The 22,552-nt window shown below is 42.5% G+C and overlaps 1 protein-coding gene across 1 annotated transcript in view; it reads right to left on the reverse strand.

The window, feature by feature from the left end:
* Trpm3 (transient receptor potential cation channel subfamily M member 3) overlaps positions 1–22,552 on the reverse strand; it is an 863,316-nt gene that overhangs the window by 97,584 nt on the left and 743,180 nt on the right. The window contains 3 exon segments of the mRNA XM_052188302.1: positions 5,139–5,189; positions 8,377–8,511; positions 9,824–9,924. Of these exon segments, the coding sequence (XP_052044262.1) occupies positions 5,139–5,189; positions 8,377–8,511; positions 9,824–9,924 (287 nt within the window).

Below are 22,552 nucleotides of genomic sequence, written 5' to 3' on the forward strand. Positions count from 1 at the left end.
GAAACTGGATGGAAGTTAGGCCTCCTGAGGTTACTGTGTCCTGGGTAGACTAAACGGAATGGCAGCCTTGGTGCATGATGAGGCTTATGGCCTTGACTTGCTGCCCTCTGGACACATCAATGGTGAAGCACCTGGCTTGCTTAGCACAGGACACAATTATTGGACAGAAGGGAAGCTTGCAGGGATTCCTATCAAGAAAGGCCCAGAGACCTGGGTCTCCAGGGCAATCAGCAGTGGCCTAGGCTCTGTTAGCTTGACCCCATGTGACCCTGGCTCGTTTTCTGTACCTTACTTTATGCTCTAAAGCCAGCTGACTTGGACCATCTCCTCAGGTCCTGACAATCAAAGTCCAACTGCTTACAAGCCTCCATCTACTACTTTTATTTTCTAGTGCCATTGGGCAGAGTCCCCTGTGTGGAGTGTTCAGGGTTGTGGTCCTGGGGGATGGGGTGGTGGTGTGGGGTGCTGGGTGTGGTCAAGGATCTGGCAGGGCTTGGATATGTGTTTTTCCTACACCTGATGGGAAGGAGCCAGAGAGAGTGGGGGGAGGGGGAATGCATGTTCACTGCGTAGGGACAACCGCTTTCTGGAGGAGTCTTCCTTCACTTTAGACCTTTCCAAATTGGAATTCAAAAAATGACACCAGAGTCATTCTTATTCTGTTTGCTGTTCCTAGGCTTCTCCCCACCCTGCTGGTCATGACTTTGGTAAGGGGCAAAGCCCCAAGAATGATTTCCCATCTCATGCCTGAACAGTACAGGGTAGGTCCCGAGGCTCAAATGGTTTAATAGAGAGGGTTGGGAGGCAGGTTGACAATGTAAAACATTGTCTTCATGCTATGAACCAGTTCTCAAAGGTAAGGTTTAAGTCACGCCATGCTTGAAGATGAGTTAGAGAGCAGTCCAAGTGCACAGGTTGCATCTGCTCTTCAGTGTCTTTAGGTGTCAGCTAATGGTGTGGCTGTCAGACTTCAACTGCTTAGGGCTGCCAATTCTTTTCCTTTGAAACTTATGGCAAGCCTTGAAAACAAGGGTTGTTTGCTCTGGGTTGTGGAAAGTCTTAAATGATTGCTGTTTTTCAGGTTCACCAAAGGAGAGTGGAGGACAGGCTTGCTGGGAGGAAAAATCACTCACTAGGTAGGGGTCAATCTGGAGAGTACTCAGGGGAAGAAAGGGAGTTACCCATGGTTTGGTAGACTAGCAAAGTAAAAAAAAGCAGGCAATTGATTATTTTAAGAATAAGAATGTTCCTGTAAATTTATATGAATTTAGCATATGGGCTTATGAAAAGATTTTCTTTACCCAAACTTTCAAAAACCCTTCCTTTCTTCCTCTTTCCTTTCTCCCTCCTTCCTTTCTTCCTCCTTCCTTCCTTCCTTCCTTCCTTCCTTCCTTCCTTCCTTCCTTCCTTCTTTCTTCCTTTTCTTCCCCCTCTCTATCCCTTCCTCTTGTATTCAGCAAAACTAGATCTTAGTTCCTATATAAAGGAAGTTTAAATCATCTTTATTACACCACAGCTTCTGTATCACCCTCCTCTCGAGATGAAGATTAGCACAGATAATCAGAAGTATTAGTACGTTTAATTGATAAAAGAGAAACTACTATTTAAAACACCTGGAGCCACAGATTGAGCAGACAACTACTAAAAAAGCAGATTATATTTTACAGAAGTGCAGACAGACTTGAGCCACTAGTTTAATAGGAAAGCAAGAATATAGTCAATGGATTTATGCATGAAACTGCTTCATAGAATTGGTTTGGTTTACATCAGTTCAAACTTCTGGTGAGTGCAGAGTATCAATTCTTTAACACATTGCTTCTAGATTGTTCTCTAGATATAAAGTAATTTGGGAACTTGAGACTAGCTTAGAAGCATCTCTTATCATTCATTCTGTTGGTTCCAAAGAGCAGCTGGCCTTAGGGATGACTTTTTGGTTGCTTGATGGTGGTTTGATAATTATGAAATGTATCCTTGGGTTTGTAGGCATCATTTGCATTTAATTTAAAGACATATCTCTAAATACTATATTTAAGATCCAGAACTATGTTTCTAACTCATGATCATGTCTGTGTCCATATATTATTTATATTAGATTATGACTACAGGTTGAAACTTTCACAGAATTATACATACATATACATACACATATATATAAATATAAAGAGACACTTATTATTGATCATTATATTCTTTGATTTTGAAAATTAAATGTCCTAAAATATTTTAGCATTTTTAACCTAGATTTCGAATCCCCTGAGTGATTACTTGGCCTAAGTTAGAAACCCTCATAGTCACATGGGACTATAGGAAACTTTGTGTCCAGATGTTAATTTCTCTCCCTCTCACTTCTTTGAGAAACACAAAACAAAGAGCCTCATTTCCAGCTCATTTCCCTCTCAGCCGTAAGTGGTCCACACGGTTGGTTCCTTTGAGGATGGGGAGACTATCCCCACCTTCCCTTCAGCAGTCAGACGCTTGCTTTAGCAGAGTCTTCACTTCGTATTTCTACTTTTTTCCAGAAACAGACTTTGTCTTTGCCTTCATTTTACTAGCAGCCTCCTCTTGAGTAAAAGGTGAGGCTGTTTCTAGACCAGCTCAGGGCTGTTCTGGGTGAGTGTTAAAGTCCTTTCTTCCAGTTCCTAAATCAGTGAGTAGTGAATGCTCACCCAATGTGCTTCTTGCTCTATTGTTCCTGCTGCCCTTAAAGGTCTACTCTTTCCAACAGTCCTTCCTCCAATGTTCTCACCACCCTTTTCTTCCTTACTAATCTACATTGTTTTCAAGGTATATTCACAGCTAAGCAGCTTTCAAAGGGGAAGAAAGTACCCCAAGGATACACTGCATATCTTCAAATGCGAGAGGCAGCTCAAGGAGCTTCGTCTACTCAAGGACAGCAGCCTTGCGAAGTGGGATCCTATAGAGAAACTAATATGAGAGATCTTGGTCATTTATACCCAATGAACTATTACTCCAAAATCCCCTTGAAAATCAGGCAGGACCTTACTGCTGAGAGAGGGGACAGAGAAGGTGGATGAGGAACTTGTTTCAAGGCTTGGGCTGGCTGGTGGCTGGAACTCTGGGTCCAAAGCACAGACATATGATCAGAAAGCCCCTACATTCTAGCTGGACACAGACTAGTATGAGCTAAGGAAATGGGTATCATAGTTATCATTTTAGAAATGCTCAAAATAACTTATTGAACGGGAGTGTCGAAAGCTTATCAAAGAATATGTTGAGTATGTGGAACTCTAACCATCTGAGATTAGGTTCCGGAAAAACTTAAGGCAAGACCAATTAAGCAAAAGTGAGAATGTGTGAGGGAAATGGAATATTCTGAAGGCACAGATGCTGCTGTGGCTTGGAATGGGCCAGACTCGGGGGATCTGGGATCTCAGGAAAAAGCCGGGAGAGAGCTGGGTAAGCAAGCTGCAAGGGTCCTGCTTCCCTTGATTTCAAGAGCTACAGACTTAGCCCACAAATGGAGACACTCCTTCATTGGGGTTGTGTGGTGATGGAAGAAAGGTTTGTGGTAGCAAGGGAAAAAATGGGGAATGTTGATTTTGTTTTTGTTCTTGTATCCTTTATTCATTCTTAACAAAGGTCCAGCAGGTCAAAATAGTCCAGTTATAAGCAGCCCCCAGAGCCTCTGACATTTTGAAGAAAATATCAAAAGTTGCCAACAGTTCACCAAGGGTCATTTCTAGTCGAGACTTCCTATGGCCTTGTCGAGTACTTCTGATTCTTGGTTGAGAGCTAGTCCAGGACTTTCCCTGAGACCCTGATATATGGAGGAGGAACTTATTTCCTTGTCTAAAAACAGAAACATGCTTGTGAAGACCAGTAACAACCTGGATCCGGGACCCTGGGAGAACTGATGTTTCTAATTCTGGGGAAACCCTCTCCTTTCCCTCCTTGAAGAGCTGCATCGATCAGCCAAGGCTGCACTTGAAATACCCTGTGTGTTACTTTTGGGTAACATTGCGTGATCTGGTTCTAGCTGACTTTGTCCAATTGTGTGACAGTTTTCTACTGTCTCTGACTCATTCCCCCCCCTGCACACTGTATATAAGATGCTGTACTCAATACGCTTTCTTGGAGTGTGTTATAGCTTGTGCAAGTCCTCTGGATTCTACCTTTTCTGACCCTATAGTCCTCCCTCTCAGGAACCACTGCTGGTCCAGGGCATTTCTTTAAGTGTGTCCTTGGGTTCTGGTGTATTACTGCAGCAATCTATGAAGTGGTGAAGGTCTACAATTTCTGTTTTGTTCTTTGGAGTTGAAGGTTCTGAAGCGAAGCTACCCTTAAAAGAGACTGTGTGGCATGCAGGAGCAAGCGCGCGCTAAGGTCAAATGTAACCTTGCCATGCTTAATTTTAAATTGGAATATTATGTAAGAATAATAAAGAAATTATAATTCTACTTCAGGAAATTTTCGTGAAGAGGAAATGAATTCGAGTGCATAGAAAGCCTATGTCACGCTGTGTAGCTCATCACTAGTAAGCCTCAGTCAGTGCTGCTTTTCTTCACTAAAGGCTCGGTGGTGTTATGTTACCAATCACTGAACAGTCATTACTTCCTTACCCTTCATCCTCCTTCATAAACTGAACAACTCACTTATACATGCCGACTTTATAAAAATTCAAATGAACAGATTGGCATAAAATATACTTTGGAAAAATACAGTGTTAGGAGAATGGGTTGTATAGAGGAGTCACCTTTTCTCGAATATCCTAACTGTACTTTATATGAAGGCACATAGGATGTTGTCAGGAGCCAGCAGGAATGTACTTATTGTGGTAAGGTATTAATGGGAACTGATTCTCCAACAGTAAGGGGACATTTGGAAGGATACAGGGAATGGCATAAATCCACATTGGCATGGGGGGAAAGCCTAGGATCTGCCACAGAAAAGCATTTCCATCCAATGAGAGCGTCTAAAACCATGGCGACTGGAGGAAGGACCACAGCGGCACTGTCAGCAGAGGTGTCCGAGCTACGAAGCAGATGCACATACACCGCTCTGCGATGGAGGGGGCTGGCAGGGACGTGGAGACAGGGCAGCTCATGCAAAACAGATACAGTCTATCACAGGAAGCACTCAGGACAGGGCCTCCGACCTGCGGTCTAGAGGATTCTTACCTTTTTGACATCCCTGACCAAGTGGTACAATGTATTTGAGGGCCCATGTCTCTGAAAACGATAAAGAACAATCAAACAGTTTTGCTAGTCAGGGGTTCCAGGTGGTGAGGTGAGAGGAAACTGGAAGGAAGGGTTCTGAGCAGAGGCAGCTCTGTGTGCTGGGCCTTGTTCTATGTGCTCAGTTGCAGACGTCACTTTGAAACCAGGACTGGCTGGATTTTGGATCACAACTTCTCCAAGAAAATGTGTCCAAAGGTCTAGGTTCAAACTTTGTAAGGCTGATTGTCATTTAAATAGATGTCTGGGCCAACTAGTATGGAAAGGACTAATTTTACTGCAGGAGAAAGCAGAAGGGTTTTGACACACTGTCCTAGAAACTTCTCAATTTTCTTTAGTGTCGTTCCAAATTGCCATTGAAAACTTGTCTCAAAAACAAGCATTGGCCGGTTTTCTCTGCAAAAGGCCAAAAATGAAACAGAGCGGACGCTTGTGGCCAGCATAGTCCTTATCCAATCTGTTTGGTGGTTATTATTTGTATGAAAGCAACTATAGACTATATATAAACAAGTGATCTTGGCTACGTTTCAATAAAACTTTATTCATGGTCACAGAAAATTAAATTCCATATAATATTTTTAGGAGAGGGTTTTACTATCCCAACGGGCCTCAGAAATCATGACTCTCCCACCTCAGCCTCTGAATTCTGGGATTACATGCGGCTGCTACTATATCCGGCCAGATTTCATAAATTTTAATATGTCATAGAATATTGTATTCCTTTGGTTGTTTCAGACATTAAATATAGAAGAGAGTCCTCCATAGCTCCCAAGCTGGACAGAAATGGTAGATTGGCTTTGTATTTTGGTGACAGTTCCCTGACATCTAACTTGAGGAAAACTCATAAGCTAGTTGTGGAAAAAGAGGTCAGGGAAAGGTATGCATATAAAAAGTAAATGCCTATGAATACATGACATGATTTGTTCTTCCCTAGTCTTTCATGTGTAGTGATGATAAGAGTTCAGCATACCCAGTGACATTTGAATTTCAGATGAGCAGTGATGCCCCATGCAATATTGGAAATAAATAATCAGCCCTGCATAGTCACGATGTCTGTGTCTGTGGAGTCCACCAGCTGGATTAAAAATATTTGGTGTATGTGTGGGATTGTGCCTGTATTGAATATGTACAGGTATTTTTCTTATCATCATTTCTCAGAAGACACAGCTTACTAACTATTTATGTGGTGTTTATCTTATATATGGCATTGTATGTCAGCGCCAAGTCCCTGGTTTAGCTGCTGCATTATTTAGCTTTTGGGAAGAGGGTCCTTTAAAAATATAGGACAATATGTGCTGGTTCTGTGAACATCAGTGTCATTTAGATGATGCATTTGAACATCTGAAGTTTTCCCCCCTACGGTAAGGCATCCTACAAAGAGATGAAGGATAACCTATGCTAACAAACGTTGCTTATCTGAAAGCCAAGTGTGGCTGGTATGCTGCAGCTATGGGCTAAATCCGGCAACTTGATTGGAGGATCCAAAACAGCTCTGGGGTTGAGGTTCCTGGCCAGAAACTTGGGTGTGCATATAACCAACACAGAGCTTACGGTGACTTGATTATCAGCTCTCTAAAATGTGGATAATAGCATCACTTCATCTGCTAGGTCTATTTGAATGCAATAATTCCTCTTAAAGTTGTTAAAATAGGGCTTAGCATTCAATACATGTTAGATACCGTGATTATTATTGTTGGCATTTGCTGTCTCATAATTCTTCTCAACACTGCACTATGGGTGACCACCACCTGTTGATGGGAGCACGGCCGGTGACCACCACCTGTTGATGAGAGTGATGAGACCTTGGCTTGAGGTCCAGGGGTAGGCTTCTTTCTTTCTTTCTTTTCCAGGCTTTGGAATGACCTGTTCCAACCCCATAACTCTCTTACTGATTCTGAAGTCACGATGCCCTTTATTCCTCACTGTAAGTCTTGGTGTGTTGAGGCAAGACAAACCTTCAGTGACAGCAGAAATCTGGATCTGCCAGCCAACTTACTTTCTGCAGTGGCGTTGAGATGAAGCTAGCTGCTATTATGTACTGCTTTCCTGTTGTTGGGGCCAGCCCAAAGGTCTATCCCATTGCACTCAGGGTGCCGGGACAGACATTGTGACCAGTGAATCAAAAGGTAGCATCTGAAAAGAGGCTTACACCGGACACTAGGTTCTTTCTGTAATTGTTTTCATTGAGAGATTTGAGATCTTTAATCACCTCCTTCTTAGTCTTATCTGTGCTTTACACTTTTGTGACTCTACAAAATTCATGTTAAGCTTCTGATAACTATAGCAGTGGGGGAGATGAGGCTGTTAGGTGACTGGGTTACAAGGGTAACTTCTTTGTAAGTGGAACTGAGGGCTAGGCAGAAGAGGGTTCACACTTCTGTACTTCCAATCTTTCTGCCTTAAGAGGACAGTGTTTGTCCCTCTCAGTGGACACATTCTGGAAAGACAAAAAGGCTCCTACTACATAGTGAACCTACTGGCACCTTATGTTGGACTTACAGCCTCCAGAACTGTGAAAAAGGAATATATGTTATTTTTTAAATTACCCAGCTTCAGGTATTCTGTTGTAGCTGCACAAATAGGCTAAGACCGCCTCAGTTTTCTCATCTGTGAAATGGTAAAAAAACAACATCAGTTCTTTAAATGTGCTTGGCTTTTCTAGGGAATGCCACTGCTAAGAACAGCCACTATCACAAAATGTTTTTGGATGACTCCAGGGTATTTTCTACTCTCTATCACGGCGTGGGGGTGCAGGGGGTATGTGTGAACTTAGTAGCTGTGAGGATGACACAATGATACAGGCTACTTAATAAGCATCATTTGATGGTTGGCGCTAAATTGACCCTCCTTGCAATCTTTGTCACCAACACTCCCTTGGGCTTACAGAGTGCAGTGTGTTCTGATTGACAGAGACCTGCTAGTGGCTTTGAGTTGGATCTGAGAACAATGCCCTCTGGTGATCATGACACCCTTTGCCTGAGGTTCTGACAACTGAGCAGTTAGAACAAGTGAGTTCTTGGTGTCTGGAGTCTATCCAGGAGTAAGGAGCACACGTGAAGAACGATGCATGCATCACAGGAGAGACAGGAGAGAATCACAGGCACAGGGTGGGGCAGGCAGGAATAGGGAAACAAACAAACAAGAGAAAGAGAAATCGAAAGGCATCTTAGCTTGGCCCTACCGTATTGTACAGTTCCTCTAGTCTGGAGATGGTGAGGAAACGGTGCATGCTTACTCCGTTTTCTATGAGTAATTTCACAAAATCCACTCTGTCCAGGACCAGGGCATCCAGCATGGCTTGCTCCAGGGACCCTACCTGGAATTCAAGACATTCACTTAGCCTGCCCACATCAGAGAAGCTCAGTTCCTCCAGGCTCACCCAGAAGGCTTGAACCAGATTGGCGACATCTGCAAGTCTCTAGATACACCATAGAGACCCAACACTCAGATGCCAAGTGCCACTCCTGGACCTGGGGGCACAAGTTTTGGGAAACACAAGTCAAGGACTCCAGATCTAGAAGCTACTTTTTCTCCCAAATCTCTTTCTTGTTTGAAGCCTCTTCTTTCTGATGGATTCTCTGGCTAGTTTTCTGCAGTGCTGGTACAGGTGACGCTAGATACTTTCTTGCTTTCATTTCTTTCTTTCTTAGGCTCTGAATGAGAGCCTCTGCTGACTTGAGGATAGGAACCCAGGAAAACATAGCTGAGGGCCAAATAGGCCTGGGCAGGGGTGTAGTAATGGACACTCCCGAGGCAAACTGGTGTCACATAACTTAAGAACAACATATTTTCTGGGTGGAGCACTGGACTGGCTGTGATTTGTATTCTTCTCATGTTCTCTCATTTTTTTCAGTGTCTAGATTCCTTGACAAATATGCTCCCCAATTAGATATCCTTGAACTTATAAGGACATGTGCTCAGTGGTGGCTACAGCTCCTGGGGCTGGTAGGTTCAGAGAGTCTTACATCCAAGCTGCCGCTGGGCTGCCACCCGTGGATGCGTGCACACATCACCCAAATGGCCCATTTCCCAAGTTCTGATTTTTGGCAGCCAAGTGATGGGCAAAAAAAAATGCCCTGGGCAGTTATATATAGCCTTGGTTCACTTGTGCTGGGATAGGTCGGACCTCTCAACCACCTGGAACAGATGGTACCTGTACACGGAGGCCTGGCCCATTAGCAAACCAGCAGGAACTGCCACCATTTGGTGACAGCAGTTTCCTTTGTGCTCCCCTAAAAGACAACCAGAAACATGCGAATCCTCTCTGTCTGTGTCTCTCTCTGTCTCTGTCTGCCTCTCTGTCTGTCTCTGTCTCTGTCTGTCTGTCTCTCTCATTTTTTTTAAAAATTATATCGGTATCTTTAAAGATAGAATGAAAGGATAGGCTATGTGTCCAAAAATTTCTAAGAGCCAGGGAACCTTTGGTGGTGCGCTTAGTAATATATTCCACTAGGTGGCAGCATGTTCCCAAACACGAGACTGGTGCCCAGCAACATGCTGTTCTATGCAAAGGTAGATTTCCCCCATCCCGCCCCAACCCCGCCCAAATATTTGAGCCTCTTTCAAAGGTTCCTTAAACACCCTTGCCAAGCACGTGGGCTTTTCAAGGGTAGCGACGAATACTCTACCGGCCACTGCTGCCCGTAAATAAAGATCTGGCTGCGAGCGATGTCAACTCTGTTCCAGGCTAAAGCTAAGCTCAGTTGGTCTGGTGCGGATGCATTGGCGCCTGTACAAAGTGAGACCAAAAAAACAAACAAAAAAACAAAAACAAAAACAAAACCCAAAAAACAAACCAACCAAACAAAAAAAAACAAAAACAAAACAAAAAACAAAACCCAAAAAAACCAAAAAACAAAACAAGAAAAACACAGTAGTTAGTTATGCCACTACAAAGACCCTTTCAGCCTCTCCTTCATAGAGTCCTCTTCTCCATGACCAAACTAAGGAGCTGTGTGACTCCATTTCACTATTGACATTTATTGGGGGAGGGGGGAAGGATCCTTCTTTGCCAGTGTTTTCCTTTGGTCTGTACATTTATCTATCATCTATCTATCTATCTATCTATCTATCTATCTATCTATCTATCTGTCTATCTAACTAATCTATTATCTATCTATCCATCATCTATTATCTATCTATCTATCTATCTATCTATCTATCTATCTATCTATCTACTATCTTTCTATTTTAAAGACAGGATCTCAGTATGAAGCCCAAGCTGGCCTTAAACTCATAGAGGCTGAACTTCCTTGGTATTGGGATAGCAGGTGAGTGTCACTATGCCCGACATCGATTACATTTCAATATCCAATAACCACCTATGACTGGAAGCACATATGACATGTCTGTCGGTACAGAATGTTCTGCTGTGACAGGCATGCTGTCCACACATGTGGATCCTCAGCAGCTGCTTGTGTAGCTGAGAACAGGTGCAGCCTAGAAGGGAGTGAGGACATCTGCATCCTCTGTCGCCCGTCTTGTGGCTGGCTGAGGCAGGACCTCTGTCAGCCACTGTTCTGCTAGCTCAGAAATGAGAACAGTAAACGTTACCCTACTGTATTCAACAGGGATGCCCTGAGACCGAAATGGAATCACACATGTGAGCTCACATGCTAACATGTCCGCCCCTCCCCCATACCACATTGACACCCTTGTATGGAGGAAGAGACCTCGTGCTCACGGTCCATTTTTACCCTACTGAATATCCTAATAGCAGGGGAGAGAATAAAAGAGAAAACGCTCTCTTTTGGCTCAGAGAATTTGAAAAGTGAACATATGTTTGGCAAACTGTTAGGAATTTCCACATGTTGTACAAAGGAATGTCCCAAGTGTTCCTAGACATTGGCTCTTGCTATCTGCACTGGGCAGAGGAACATGCTCAAGCCCAGGTTGGCTAGAGTGACTAGGGAAAGGTCACACATCTCCTAACAGAATTCTCAGAAGCATTTGTTATGGTGCAGTGACCTTCTAGCCAGAGCCTGCCATTGTGAATTCTGACCATCCCTGTGGGCTCATCAGGGAAGGTTAGAATCAATATGAGGGTCCACTTCCTGCTGACCACACTATGAATTTGTGTGACCCCACATGGTGGCACTTGTCACCATTATCTGGAGATCTTTACACTATGGCTGTGACAGTCCCACACCAATTCCATCACATGGCTAGGAGGAGTTTCTGAAGTCCCCAGATGCTTCTAATGTGCATCAGGAACAGGACTCTACTGACCCAGATGCCTCTTTTCATGCATGGATACCCCAGGCCTTTTTCTTCTGGACTCTGCAATATCAGTACTAAGAATGAGGCACACAGGATTGGGGGGACACAAAGCACTTGCTAAGTAAGCACGGGGACCTTAGCTCAGTCCCCAAAAGGGACATAAAAGCTGGGCATGGGCATTTTGTGCCTTTAACCCAGTGTCACCCAGGGGTGACAGAGATAGGAGGACTGCCCTCGGGTTTGCTGGGCAGTCAGTCTACCTGAATTGATGTGCTCGAGTCTCAGGGAGACACTGTCTCAGAATAAGAGAGAGGGGAATAGAGGACAACACTTGGTGTTACACACGAACACATGCACACATATGTACACACACACACACACATACACACGGGCATATATACATATGTATGCACAGCTATATACACATACACGGGCATATACACATATGTATACATAGCTCTATACACACACAAGGGCATATACACACATGTATGCACAGCTATATACACATAGACATGTATATATATATATATATACACACACACACACACACACATATGCATATATATGCACACACAGGGAGACAGAGACACAGAGGACAGACAGACACATACAGAGAAAGAGAGAGAGAGAGAGAGAGAGAGAGAGAGAGAGAGAGAGAGAGAGAGAGAGAGAGAGAGAGAAAGAGAGAGAGAGAAAAAGAGAGACTATTTTAGGCAAACAGCTGGACGGGGTGGCTCAGTCCATAATCCCAGCACTTGAGAGGTCAAGACAGGAATAGTGCTCAAGTTCTGGACCAACCTGGGCTACAGGGTGAGATCCTGTCTCAAAAATCAATAAATGAAACAACCACTAACCATCCAACCAACCAACCAACCAACCAACCAACCAACCAACCAACCATGCACTCAACTAAAGTGATTTGTGCAAACAGTGTCCACCAGCCTATTGCGTCAGCACGTCTCAAGTTTAGGTTGCGGGTGTCTAACCTGGCATACCCCTGCAGACCCTGCGGCTCACCTCCACATTCTGACTCAGGAGTTCTGGTGGAGCCTGAGGTTTGGCATTTCTTTTTTTCTTTTTTATGATATAGGAGGTTGGACCCAGGGCTAGGCAAATGCTCCTCACTGAGGTACATCTCCAGCCCTGGGCCTCTCAGGAGATGCTGCTGCCCCCCACCAAGGGACATTCCTTGAGGGACAAGTTTCTTGAGAACTTGGGTTGTGCTCCCTCCACAGGTCCACAAGTCGATGGTTTCAGTCTAAGTCATATTCTTGGAGTGATCAATTACTGTTTGAAATAATGTCTATTAATCTGATTCATGCAGAGAATTTTCCATTAAGAAAATCATTTATCGGTGCTGGGGAGATGGCGCAGTGGTTAAGAGCACTGGCTGCTCTTCCAGAGGACCCAGGTTCAATTCCCAGCACCCAAATGACAACCTCACACACCCGTCTGTTTGTAACTCCTCTTCCAGGGGACCCAACACTCTCACACAGACATACACGCAGCCAAATCACCAATGTACATAAAATAAAAGTAAAGTAATAAAAAAGAAAGTCATCTATCATCTCAGATAACAACAGGGATTTCAAGCTCATGCCAAGACAACCGAGACAGGTGAAAGCGGATGACCTAACCTGGAGGAGGGAAAGTCAAGGTTCCCAGAAGGTGGCATTTTAAACCCTTCCCTATTTTCCCCCTTTTAAAATCTATTTTTGTATTTTAGTTGACAAGGTAAGTGTATGTTTTGGGGCTATTGTGTGACATTTAGGCACATGCACACTGTATATATGAATAAGATTAGAATCACTCAGACGTAGAACATCTGTGTGTGTGTATTGAGAACATGCAATTCCCTCTAGTATCTGTTTTAGAAAAATAGAGTTGGTTGTAAACACTAGTTTTCCTATAGTGCTACAGCACAGTAGACATCACTCCTCTTACCTGTTCCCCTGCATACACTAAACACCCCTGTCCACCCTCTATGCCTTCCTTCACCCACACCACCTATCTCTCTGCTTCCATGATAGCAATGTTTAGTTTCCATACCTAAGAGGAACTTGTAGTATTTGCCATTCAGAGCTAGATTTTATGTTTTAACTTAGTGTAGTGTCCTCCAGCTTCATCTCTGTGGCTGCACATGGCATGCTTCCCCAATTTTTGTTTTCTGCTGAATAGTATTGCACTTTGTATAAATATACCACATCTTCTTTAACTGTTCATCTGGTGATGGACATCTGAGTTGAGTCCATATTGTGAGTATTGTGGATGGTGCTGCAATAAACACACAGATCCAAATGTCTCTCTGCTCTGCCGATTTCATTTTCTTTTGACATGGGATAGATAGCCACACCACACAGTAGGGCCACATTACACAGTAGGTCTGTTTTCCCCAAAAACGTTTTTGTAAGGTTTATTTAGTGTTATGTGATGAGTGTTTGGCCTGAATGTTTGTGTATATACCACGTGCATGCCTGGAGCCTGTGGAGGTCAAAAGGGGGTGTCAGATCCCTTAGAACGGAAGCTATAGAGGGTTGTGAGCCACAAGGGCTCTGAACTGCTGAACAGTCTTTCAATATCATCCTCACTTTCCTTCCTTCCTTCCCTCTTTCCCTCTTTCTTTTTCTTTCTTTCTTTCTTTCTTTCTTTCTTTCTTTCTTTCTTTCTTTCTTTCTTTCTTTCTTTCTCTTTCCTTCTTTCTTTCTTTCTTTCTTTCTTTCTTTCTTTCTTTCTTTCTTTCTTTCTTTCTAATAATGATTATATTAATTTAATTTTTTGCAAGAGAGAGAGAGAGAGAGAGAGAGAGAGAGAGAGAGAGAGAGAGAGAGAGAGAGGCTGGTTGGCTGGTTGTTGCTTACATGCTGTGATGGTTTCGCCATTCCATCATCATGTATATGCCCCAGGTTTGTACACTACCCCGGTCAATAGCATCACAAGCCCGAGCAAGAGCCCACGGAGAAGGGACTGACTGAGGTTGAGGGGAGCTACGGGCCTAGATGTAATTAGGAAGGTGTCAAATAAAAGCATGAAGCCAATGAATTTTGGCTTTTCAAAAATTGAAAATACATCACTCACGGACCGTCCTGGATGACAGCTTGGATCGGTACAAGTGATGAGCCACCGAGCTCGCTCAGGACCGTGACAGTTCGGCACTGAAATTCCTTCATTCAGGAAGACACCTCAGTCCTTAGGTAAGACTGGATGGGGGCTCACACTGCCCTTAATTGGCTGTATGCAGGAATTTCCTGCAGAAGTTTAATACACTGCTGCCTCAGATACATTCCTGGAGATGCTGGTCCATCTGGTTCTGGGCACTGCATGTTCTAAAAGCTCTCCGTGTGATGTGCATGGAAAGCAATATAGTGTAGATAATACACATGCCTCACTTTTCCCTCATGTATTTTCACATTCAAACATACTGATTTCATGCCTTATCACATGATAGACACTATGCCAGGATGGATACCAAGTCAAGAAAGACCAAATCCTTTGTCTTCAGAGCTGACCATCTGCAAAGGAGAAATCTCTAGTGTATTAGACTAGCCATTCAGTTTACCTGCCCAACATGTATGTATTGGATACATATATGTATTCAGTTTACCTGCCCAACATGTATGTATTGGATACATTTGTTTCCAGGCACTGTTTGGGTATCATCCTGAATGACGACCCTCAAACCTGCCATCACCTTCTTAATGGAGGTTCCAGTGTCCTAATCATGGTGGGTCAGCACTCAGAAAACAAGCACACCAGTACACAATGAACTTCTGGAGTGAGTATTTGTGCTATTGAGGAGCAGTGCCCCTCCCAGTGTATGTGTGGCTTGTATCCGTACAAACAAATCATGGTATCAGCACTGCTCTGGCTTCCTAATACTGCTTGTTGCCATGACAATATTGTACCAACTAGCTGGTGCAATCCATTGGCAGACTATCTTCAATGAGGGCTGGAGACAGTGTCTGGGAGTGGCCTTGAAGGTACAAGTATTTGAGTTCTTTGGGCTCTCTGATTGACTGCACATGAAAACAGAGGGTTGGGAAAGGTCTTGAGGAATTGATCCAAGCCTGCATTCCATGGGGGGTCCTAACTTGAGCTCAGAGCACACACCCATGTGCTGATGGGTGTGGGGCCTTAGTACCTTTGAGCAAATCCTTTGCAAGCATGGATATGGGGTCATAGTGGTAGCAACAAGGAGAGTGGTCGAGGTATGAGAGTGAGTAGGGAGGAGGCATATAAAATTGTCCAGTAGGAGGAAGGGCCAACTACACCACCCTAACATTGGCACCAATACATGTATGTATTAATTATCATCATAGTGCTTTGATTATTATCTTTCTGCAGGAGGCTGGTCAAGTTGGAAGTACACAAATTATGATTACACGGAGCTTTAGGGGGTGAATTACCAGACATTTCAGTAGAGTCACACTACATTCAGGAATTGGGCTCCCTTCATCTACTGCTGTATTTAAGAGTTCAGAGCTGTGCGTGATATGTAAAAGGCACATCATGTCTTAGTCTCTTTGCATTAAAAGACAATGCCGTAAAAGTGGCAGCTTACAAAGAATATAAATTAGTTTTTGAAAGTTTGGAGGCCTGAAAAATCCAAGCTCCAAGTGCCACTGGGTTTGATGTTTGGTGAGGGCCTACGGCACTTGCTCTGTGTTCCAGTACTGGAACAGTCAAAGGGCAGACACAGTCACACAGCTCAAGATGCTGTGATTTCAACCTCACACGTGCTTCTTTTCCAGTGAAGTGAGAAACCACTTGGTCTTAAAGATTTATTTATTTCATGTATGTGAGTACACTTTTGCTGTCTTCAGACACACCGGAAGCCACCATGTGGTTGCTGGCAATTGAACCCAGGACCTCTGGCAGAGCAGTCAGTGCTCTTAACTGCTGAGCCATCTCTCCAGCCTATCACTTGGTTGTAAAAGAAGGGGGGAAAACTTATGTGGTAAAGCTGTAGAATGCACAGGAAGAACAAGCATTCTCTGTGACAATGTTAAGTAAAGTTTGTGTTACTGCAAGTGTTACAGCCAGAAAGTGTGCCGAGTCTTTGCTCCTTCAATTCTTCACCTTACATAGGCATAGTATCATCTCACACCACAACAGGGATGAATGCAGTGCAGGAAGATACATTTCCATACATCTACATACTTATAGTCTTTGTGCACATGTGACGATGTTGACAATGATGGTGGTGGTGGTGGTGGTGGTGGTGGTGGTGGTGGTGGTGTGTGTGTGTGTGTGTGCATGTCTTTTGGTATCTGTGAGTGCCTACAAGTATAGGACAGAGGTTAACCTTGAGTGTTAGTCTCCACCCTCCACCTTGTTTGAGACAGGGTCTCTTGTTCTCTGCCAAATACCCCAAGCCTGCTGGCATATGCTATTCCAGGCTTCTGGGATTGCAGCTGTGCATGCTATCACATCTGGCTTTACAACTGCTGAAAAGACTTGAGGTTAAATCTTCATGTCTGCACAAGCAGGTTCTTTCCCCACCTGGTTATCTTCCTAGCCCCAGTCCAATCATTTTGAGACCACATCCATATAAATTGTATTACAGAATATTGTATAATTATTCAGCTTTATTAATTGTTGTGCATGTTAAACTTTAAATTGGCCATATCTGACTGTCTGTATATATGTATGTATGTATGTATGTATGCATGTATGTATGTATCTAAAGAAACACACTATATATGGGTTTAGTTCCATCTACGGTTTCAGGCATCTGTTGGGGGTATTAGAATGTGTCCTCAAAGATGAAGGGTAGCTACTGTATTCAAAGTTCATCTTTTTTTTTTCTCCAAAACATTCTATAAAGAATATGACTCTTTTGTTAATGCATTTTGCTCTTTTGTTATTTTCCTTAGACTATCTCTGTGTGCAGTCTATGCTAATCCATTTTTATTATTTATCATTTAATGAGTTGGGATATAATGGGCCCAGGGTAGCATTCCAAGCTAGTTATTATTCACAACTGGAAGGCTTTCTCCTAAGCCAGGATAAAATCGAGCTATCTCTGGCAAGCTTGGCTTAGCCACAAAATCCTGCACGCAGCTCCCCTTCTCTATGTCTATGCTCACAGTTGGGGTCAGGAGGAACTCGCTGCTGCTGTACCACACTTGTTCTGCAGACAAAAGAGATAATTCTGCATCCTGGGGTGCTCCTCACATCTAGGAGTAAGATTTTGGGGGCGTATTCTAGAGGAGCACTGCTGTTGGATTTTCTTTCATATTCTTCCCTGTTCTGCAACATGGCTCCTGCATACACAGGTATTTCTGAGTATATTTCTTTGTTTCACCAACATGTAATTTTTCCTCCTGCCCATTGACCAGTTAATGTTGGTAGCTTTCTAGGAGAGGAAATGGGAGAATGATGAGTTTATATGGCCACTTGTGTGTTGGTAATCAGAAGGTTATACAGATAAGAGAGTTTCTTAACCAGGGGTCTTCACAGAGGAGCATAGCTCTAACTGCAGCATGAAGATAGATTGGCAGAAAAATGCTTAGCCAGAAGAAGAAAGCTCCTTTAAGAGATCACTGTGTCTAATGAAATTAAGAAATCTAAGATGGGGAAAAGTAATCAAAACCAAGGATAGATATAAAAAAGCCACATGGAAACCTACTATTTTATAAGCCTGTAATAATAATAATAATAATAATAATAATAATAATAATAATAAATGAACCAAGGTATTCTTTATGGATGAAAAATGTTCCTCCTAAAAGCCATGGGTTACTAAATGAAAGCCCCAGTGCTAGGGAGGCTCCATAGGTGCCTGAAACAACACAGACTGTTGTCACTGCTCCTGATTGTCCCCAGAGTCCCATGGTAGGGCCATTGTGCTGAAGACAGATAGTATACGCTTTGATCACATGTCACAGAGAAATAAAGCTGGGAGTGAGCTAGAAGTTTCTTCCTAACTGACTTACTGACCCTCACAGTTCCAGGAGGTGCTCTTTAGGTTTCTGGGAGAGTCACATACAGTCTAATTCAGCTGTGAGTCCTGTGAGCTGCAATAATGACAGGTCAGGCAAGGTATGTTTTCTACAGTAACAGTGGCATGACTGTTATAGAGATAACCAACTGCTTTATGATTGTATGTAAGACTTGATCCACAAGAGGGAATTCATGCAAGATCTGGAAAGTTCATCAAGACCCTGTGGCTGGGGAGGTACCATAGGTCCTAGGTAGAAACCTAATATTACTGCTTTGCTAAATGTCTGTGTTATCAAACCGCCTTCCAAACACATTTATTCCCATAGACCAGTGCTGTTCTCAGTCCTCCTCAAACAAGCATCTTACTACAATAGGTGGCAGTTAATGTAGAAATGAATAACTGGCTGAAGTACCAAGAATACAATATGGTGGAATGTTTGGCCCTAAATGGTCCATCTATAGCACCCTTTCTAAGGCTCAGGGAACACTGAAGAAGAGGGCGCTGGAGATGTAAGAGCCAGAGAATGTAAAAAGTGAAGCAAAAGGATATCTTTGGGTGATGAACTCACTACAGCTGTGGTCATGTGATAAGCAAAAGCTCGAGGCTGCCGGCCTATCAGGAAGGGCTCATGAAGTCCCCCTCCCCCAATGCTATTTATTGACAGTTAATGGCTTTTGGAAGAAGGTGTGTCATTTTCTTCAGTGGTATAGCCACTGATATCTTGCTATTACTCCAAAAAATAACCTCCCCAGCACATTTCGGTGAGATACTCTAATTAAACACAAGTGGGCTACATATAAAAAGGAGACATGGAAGTAGGAGGAGTCTTGTTGAGAGGCTGGGAGGGACATTGGAGAGAGGATTGGGGAAAGGAAAAGGACGAAACTCATGATATGAATGGATGAAACTGTCAATCAAACAAAAACTTCTCACACAGGATTGAGAGGTGAAAATAACCAAAAATTTAGTATATACATGTATGAACATTTCAAAAAAAGTGTCTGAAGGCCTAGTGATGCTAAGCGAATAAGAGGCCCTCTTCAAGAGTGTATTATCATATCTAAATTTTTTGTATGTATCATCGTACATAAAAACTTCAGCTGTCTCATTTGACATAGGTAGTCCTAATATAATCCTGCTTCATGGGCTGGGGTGGGGATGGGAAGGATGTCCTGATGGTGGACATCACCATCATAATCATATCACAACACTGAGTGGAGGATGAAGCACCCATTTTCAGATAATGTTGAGGAACAGAGTTTTCTTGTTGATGACTTTAGACCCTGCTTTGCCTTATGTAAAGAATTTTATCTGGATTAAATAGACATTCTAGACATGTGTGGTGGTACATGCCTTTAATATCAGTCTTTGTGAGACAGTCAGGTGGATCTCTGTGAGTTCAAGACCATCCTACTTTCTATATAGAGAGATCGAGGACACTCTGGGTCTCAACACTATGTATATCTATTTCCTGTTTATGTGTGTTGGTGCAATCAGATTGATGCAGTTCTCTTTGCATTAAAGAAGCATCTCTTTGCAGAAGATAGAGACCATTACAGAAATCCACAACTGGTTCAAATGCAGATAACCACTGACGATGTGGTACCCAACCCCAGTTGGTACACCGACAACACAACTCCTATACCTAAGGCTCAGGGGACATCATGAAAGAGGAGGTAGGAAGAATGTAAGAACTAGAGAAGCAGCAATCCTGCTGTGAACTGTATCTTCTAGACATGACAGGGAAGCCATATCTAAGAAATGTCAACAGCATAGATACCTGGAAAAATGACAATGCCAACTGACATCTCAATGTGGAACATGAGGAAATCACATAGGGTCCAAACCCTAGATAAAGAGCTACAAGCAGTTAATGACTGCTTTGAAACGGAGATTTAAAGTCTTCTCCAGGGGTGAGTCCTCTAACTGGTTATCCAGTAATCAAGTAATCAGTCATAAAACCATATGCATACAACCAACACTAAATAGACTGAACAAATTGTATTTATATATTAAATTTCCCTTCTCTTCTTTCCATCTCATATTCATATATATATATATATGTGTGTGTGTGTGTGTGTGTGTGTGTAGTGGAAGAGCAGTGGAAGAGCAAATGATGTAAACTGTATTTTAACTAAAACATAGTTCTTATAGTTTCATCTAGCATTCTTTTAATTTTGACTATAAATGCTGCAACTAAATGCAACAGGGTCTCAATTAACAAAACTCCATCTGTCTTTTATTAAAAGACAACAGATTCCCTAACTACATGTACATCAGTACTGTGGGAGGAAACTAGCTGCAAGACCCTATCACATGACTTATGTTGCTAGGATACACCTCCACTCTTCTCCCCAAATGGAGACTTCTGCTCAGGATCCTCCCTTATGAATGTGACTGCTATATGGAGAAATTGAATTCAAACTTCAAACTTGTAAACACACACACACACACACACACACACACACACACACACAGGTAGATGGAGTTTGTATATAATTTATCATCCTCTCTTTTATTTGCCCTGGCTTGTAACTATTTTCTCTTGGTTAAAATAGCTTTAAATGAATCTCAGGAGAAGGCTAAAAGGCATCAGGAAAGACCGATTTAGTTCTAGCTGAAGAAATCCCATTTTCATATGTGAGAGACAAAATAAAACTATCTAAAGGAAGATAGGGTAACTTCCTTGGGTTATAGTAAATAAGAAAGATAATCCCTAACATTTATTTTATCTTTAGCTTGAAGCCACAGCAGTTGCTGAAAATTCATGTATTGAAGTCTTACAAGTCTACAAGTAAGTCTGTTACTCTACAGATGAGCAAATCCAGGCATGGAATCTTGTGCTTGATGAAGTAGCCAGGATATGTCAAAGGTGACATTCAAACCCAGGAAGACTGTTTTTGCAGTCTCTCTTTCCCCCCTGCCCATCCCCCCAGGTCAGCTTTTTTTTTTTTTTTTTTTTTTTTTTTTTTTTTTTTTTGAGATAGGATTTCACTGTGTAGCAAAAACTGGCCTCGAACCTGTGAGCCTTCTACGTCTATCTCTTGAGTATAGAGTTACAGCCAGTGTCAGCACATTAGATTCCTACAGAAACTTTTACTTCATTTTCCTGCCTGTGCACTTGGGACATGGAACAGAGGAACCATCAGGGATGAGACCTGGATTTCTAGCCGGTGTCAATTACTCAAGGAATTTTACTGAGCTCCAATTCTCTACCAGCCTTTATCGTAGGCACTGGGGAACTAGCATGAGCCAGTCTCTACCCTCAGTAAAGAACCCACAACGTATTTACATATATATTTCTCCATTTTCCTTTGGGTTTTATTAGAGAGTTTCCTGTTAGAATAGAGTCCTTTGAAGGACCACTTAATATGCTCTGGCACTTTCTGAAATGACTTCAAATAAAGTTAGCATTCACTTTCTTTGGAATAGCAAATTCTGGTTCTAAATGGCTTCCACCCATCCATCCAAACTAACCCCGTTCATTTAACCATTTCACCTTAATTACCATCTCTCATGCCAACCATAATAAATACAGCTCTTGATTTAAATCATCATGCTGTAAATATAAGTACATACAAACTAGCAATTTTGGTAATATGATTCTTTGTAAACTATTTATCCTTTTCCCTAGATAGGAATTTGCATATAGATATAAATGAGATATAAGTCAAACTATGTAGTTTATAAGTACATCTTAAGAGACTATTGATTAGATAAAGTGAGTTATACCTGAGTGGGTAAAATTAACCTTCTTTGGATTTTGTTATACACAGTTTGTTATTTGGGCCAGCTACCTGTATTAATAAAGTTTTTAAACTATACATTTTCCTCAAATTGAAAATGCTCTGAAAAAGAAGTTACATTTCACTTTCTAACTCTTCAGGCTACCTATATAGAACAGACTTGGATTTGTATGCAGCCTTCTACATGCGTTCTGAACTGCAGTACTGCGTTGCAAACACCTCCACTGTACACTTTTTTTCTGAGCCCAGAATTCTTTTCCATTTGAACTTTTAAAATATGTCGTTTATGCTTTATAAACTATATTTATACAGTATTTTGAAACTGTTTTAAATATCTTTGAAGACTTTGCAGCATTGAAAACCCTGCCTTATATATAGCAGTATCCCAGGACTTAGACCATTATCTTTGATATGAGGGCTGGCACTCTGGGACAGCTAAGTGAGAT

This window comes from Apodemus sylvaticus, chromosome 1, assembly GCF_947179515.1.
Source record: "Apodemus sylvaticus chromosome 1, mApoSyl1.1, whole genome shotgun sequence".
NCBI lineage: Eukaryota > Metazoa > Chordata > Mammalia > Rodentia > Muridae > Apodemus > Apodemus sylvaticus.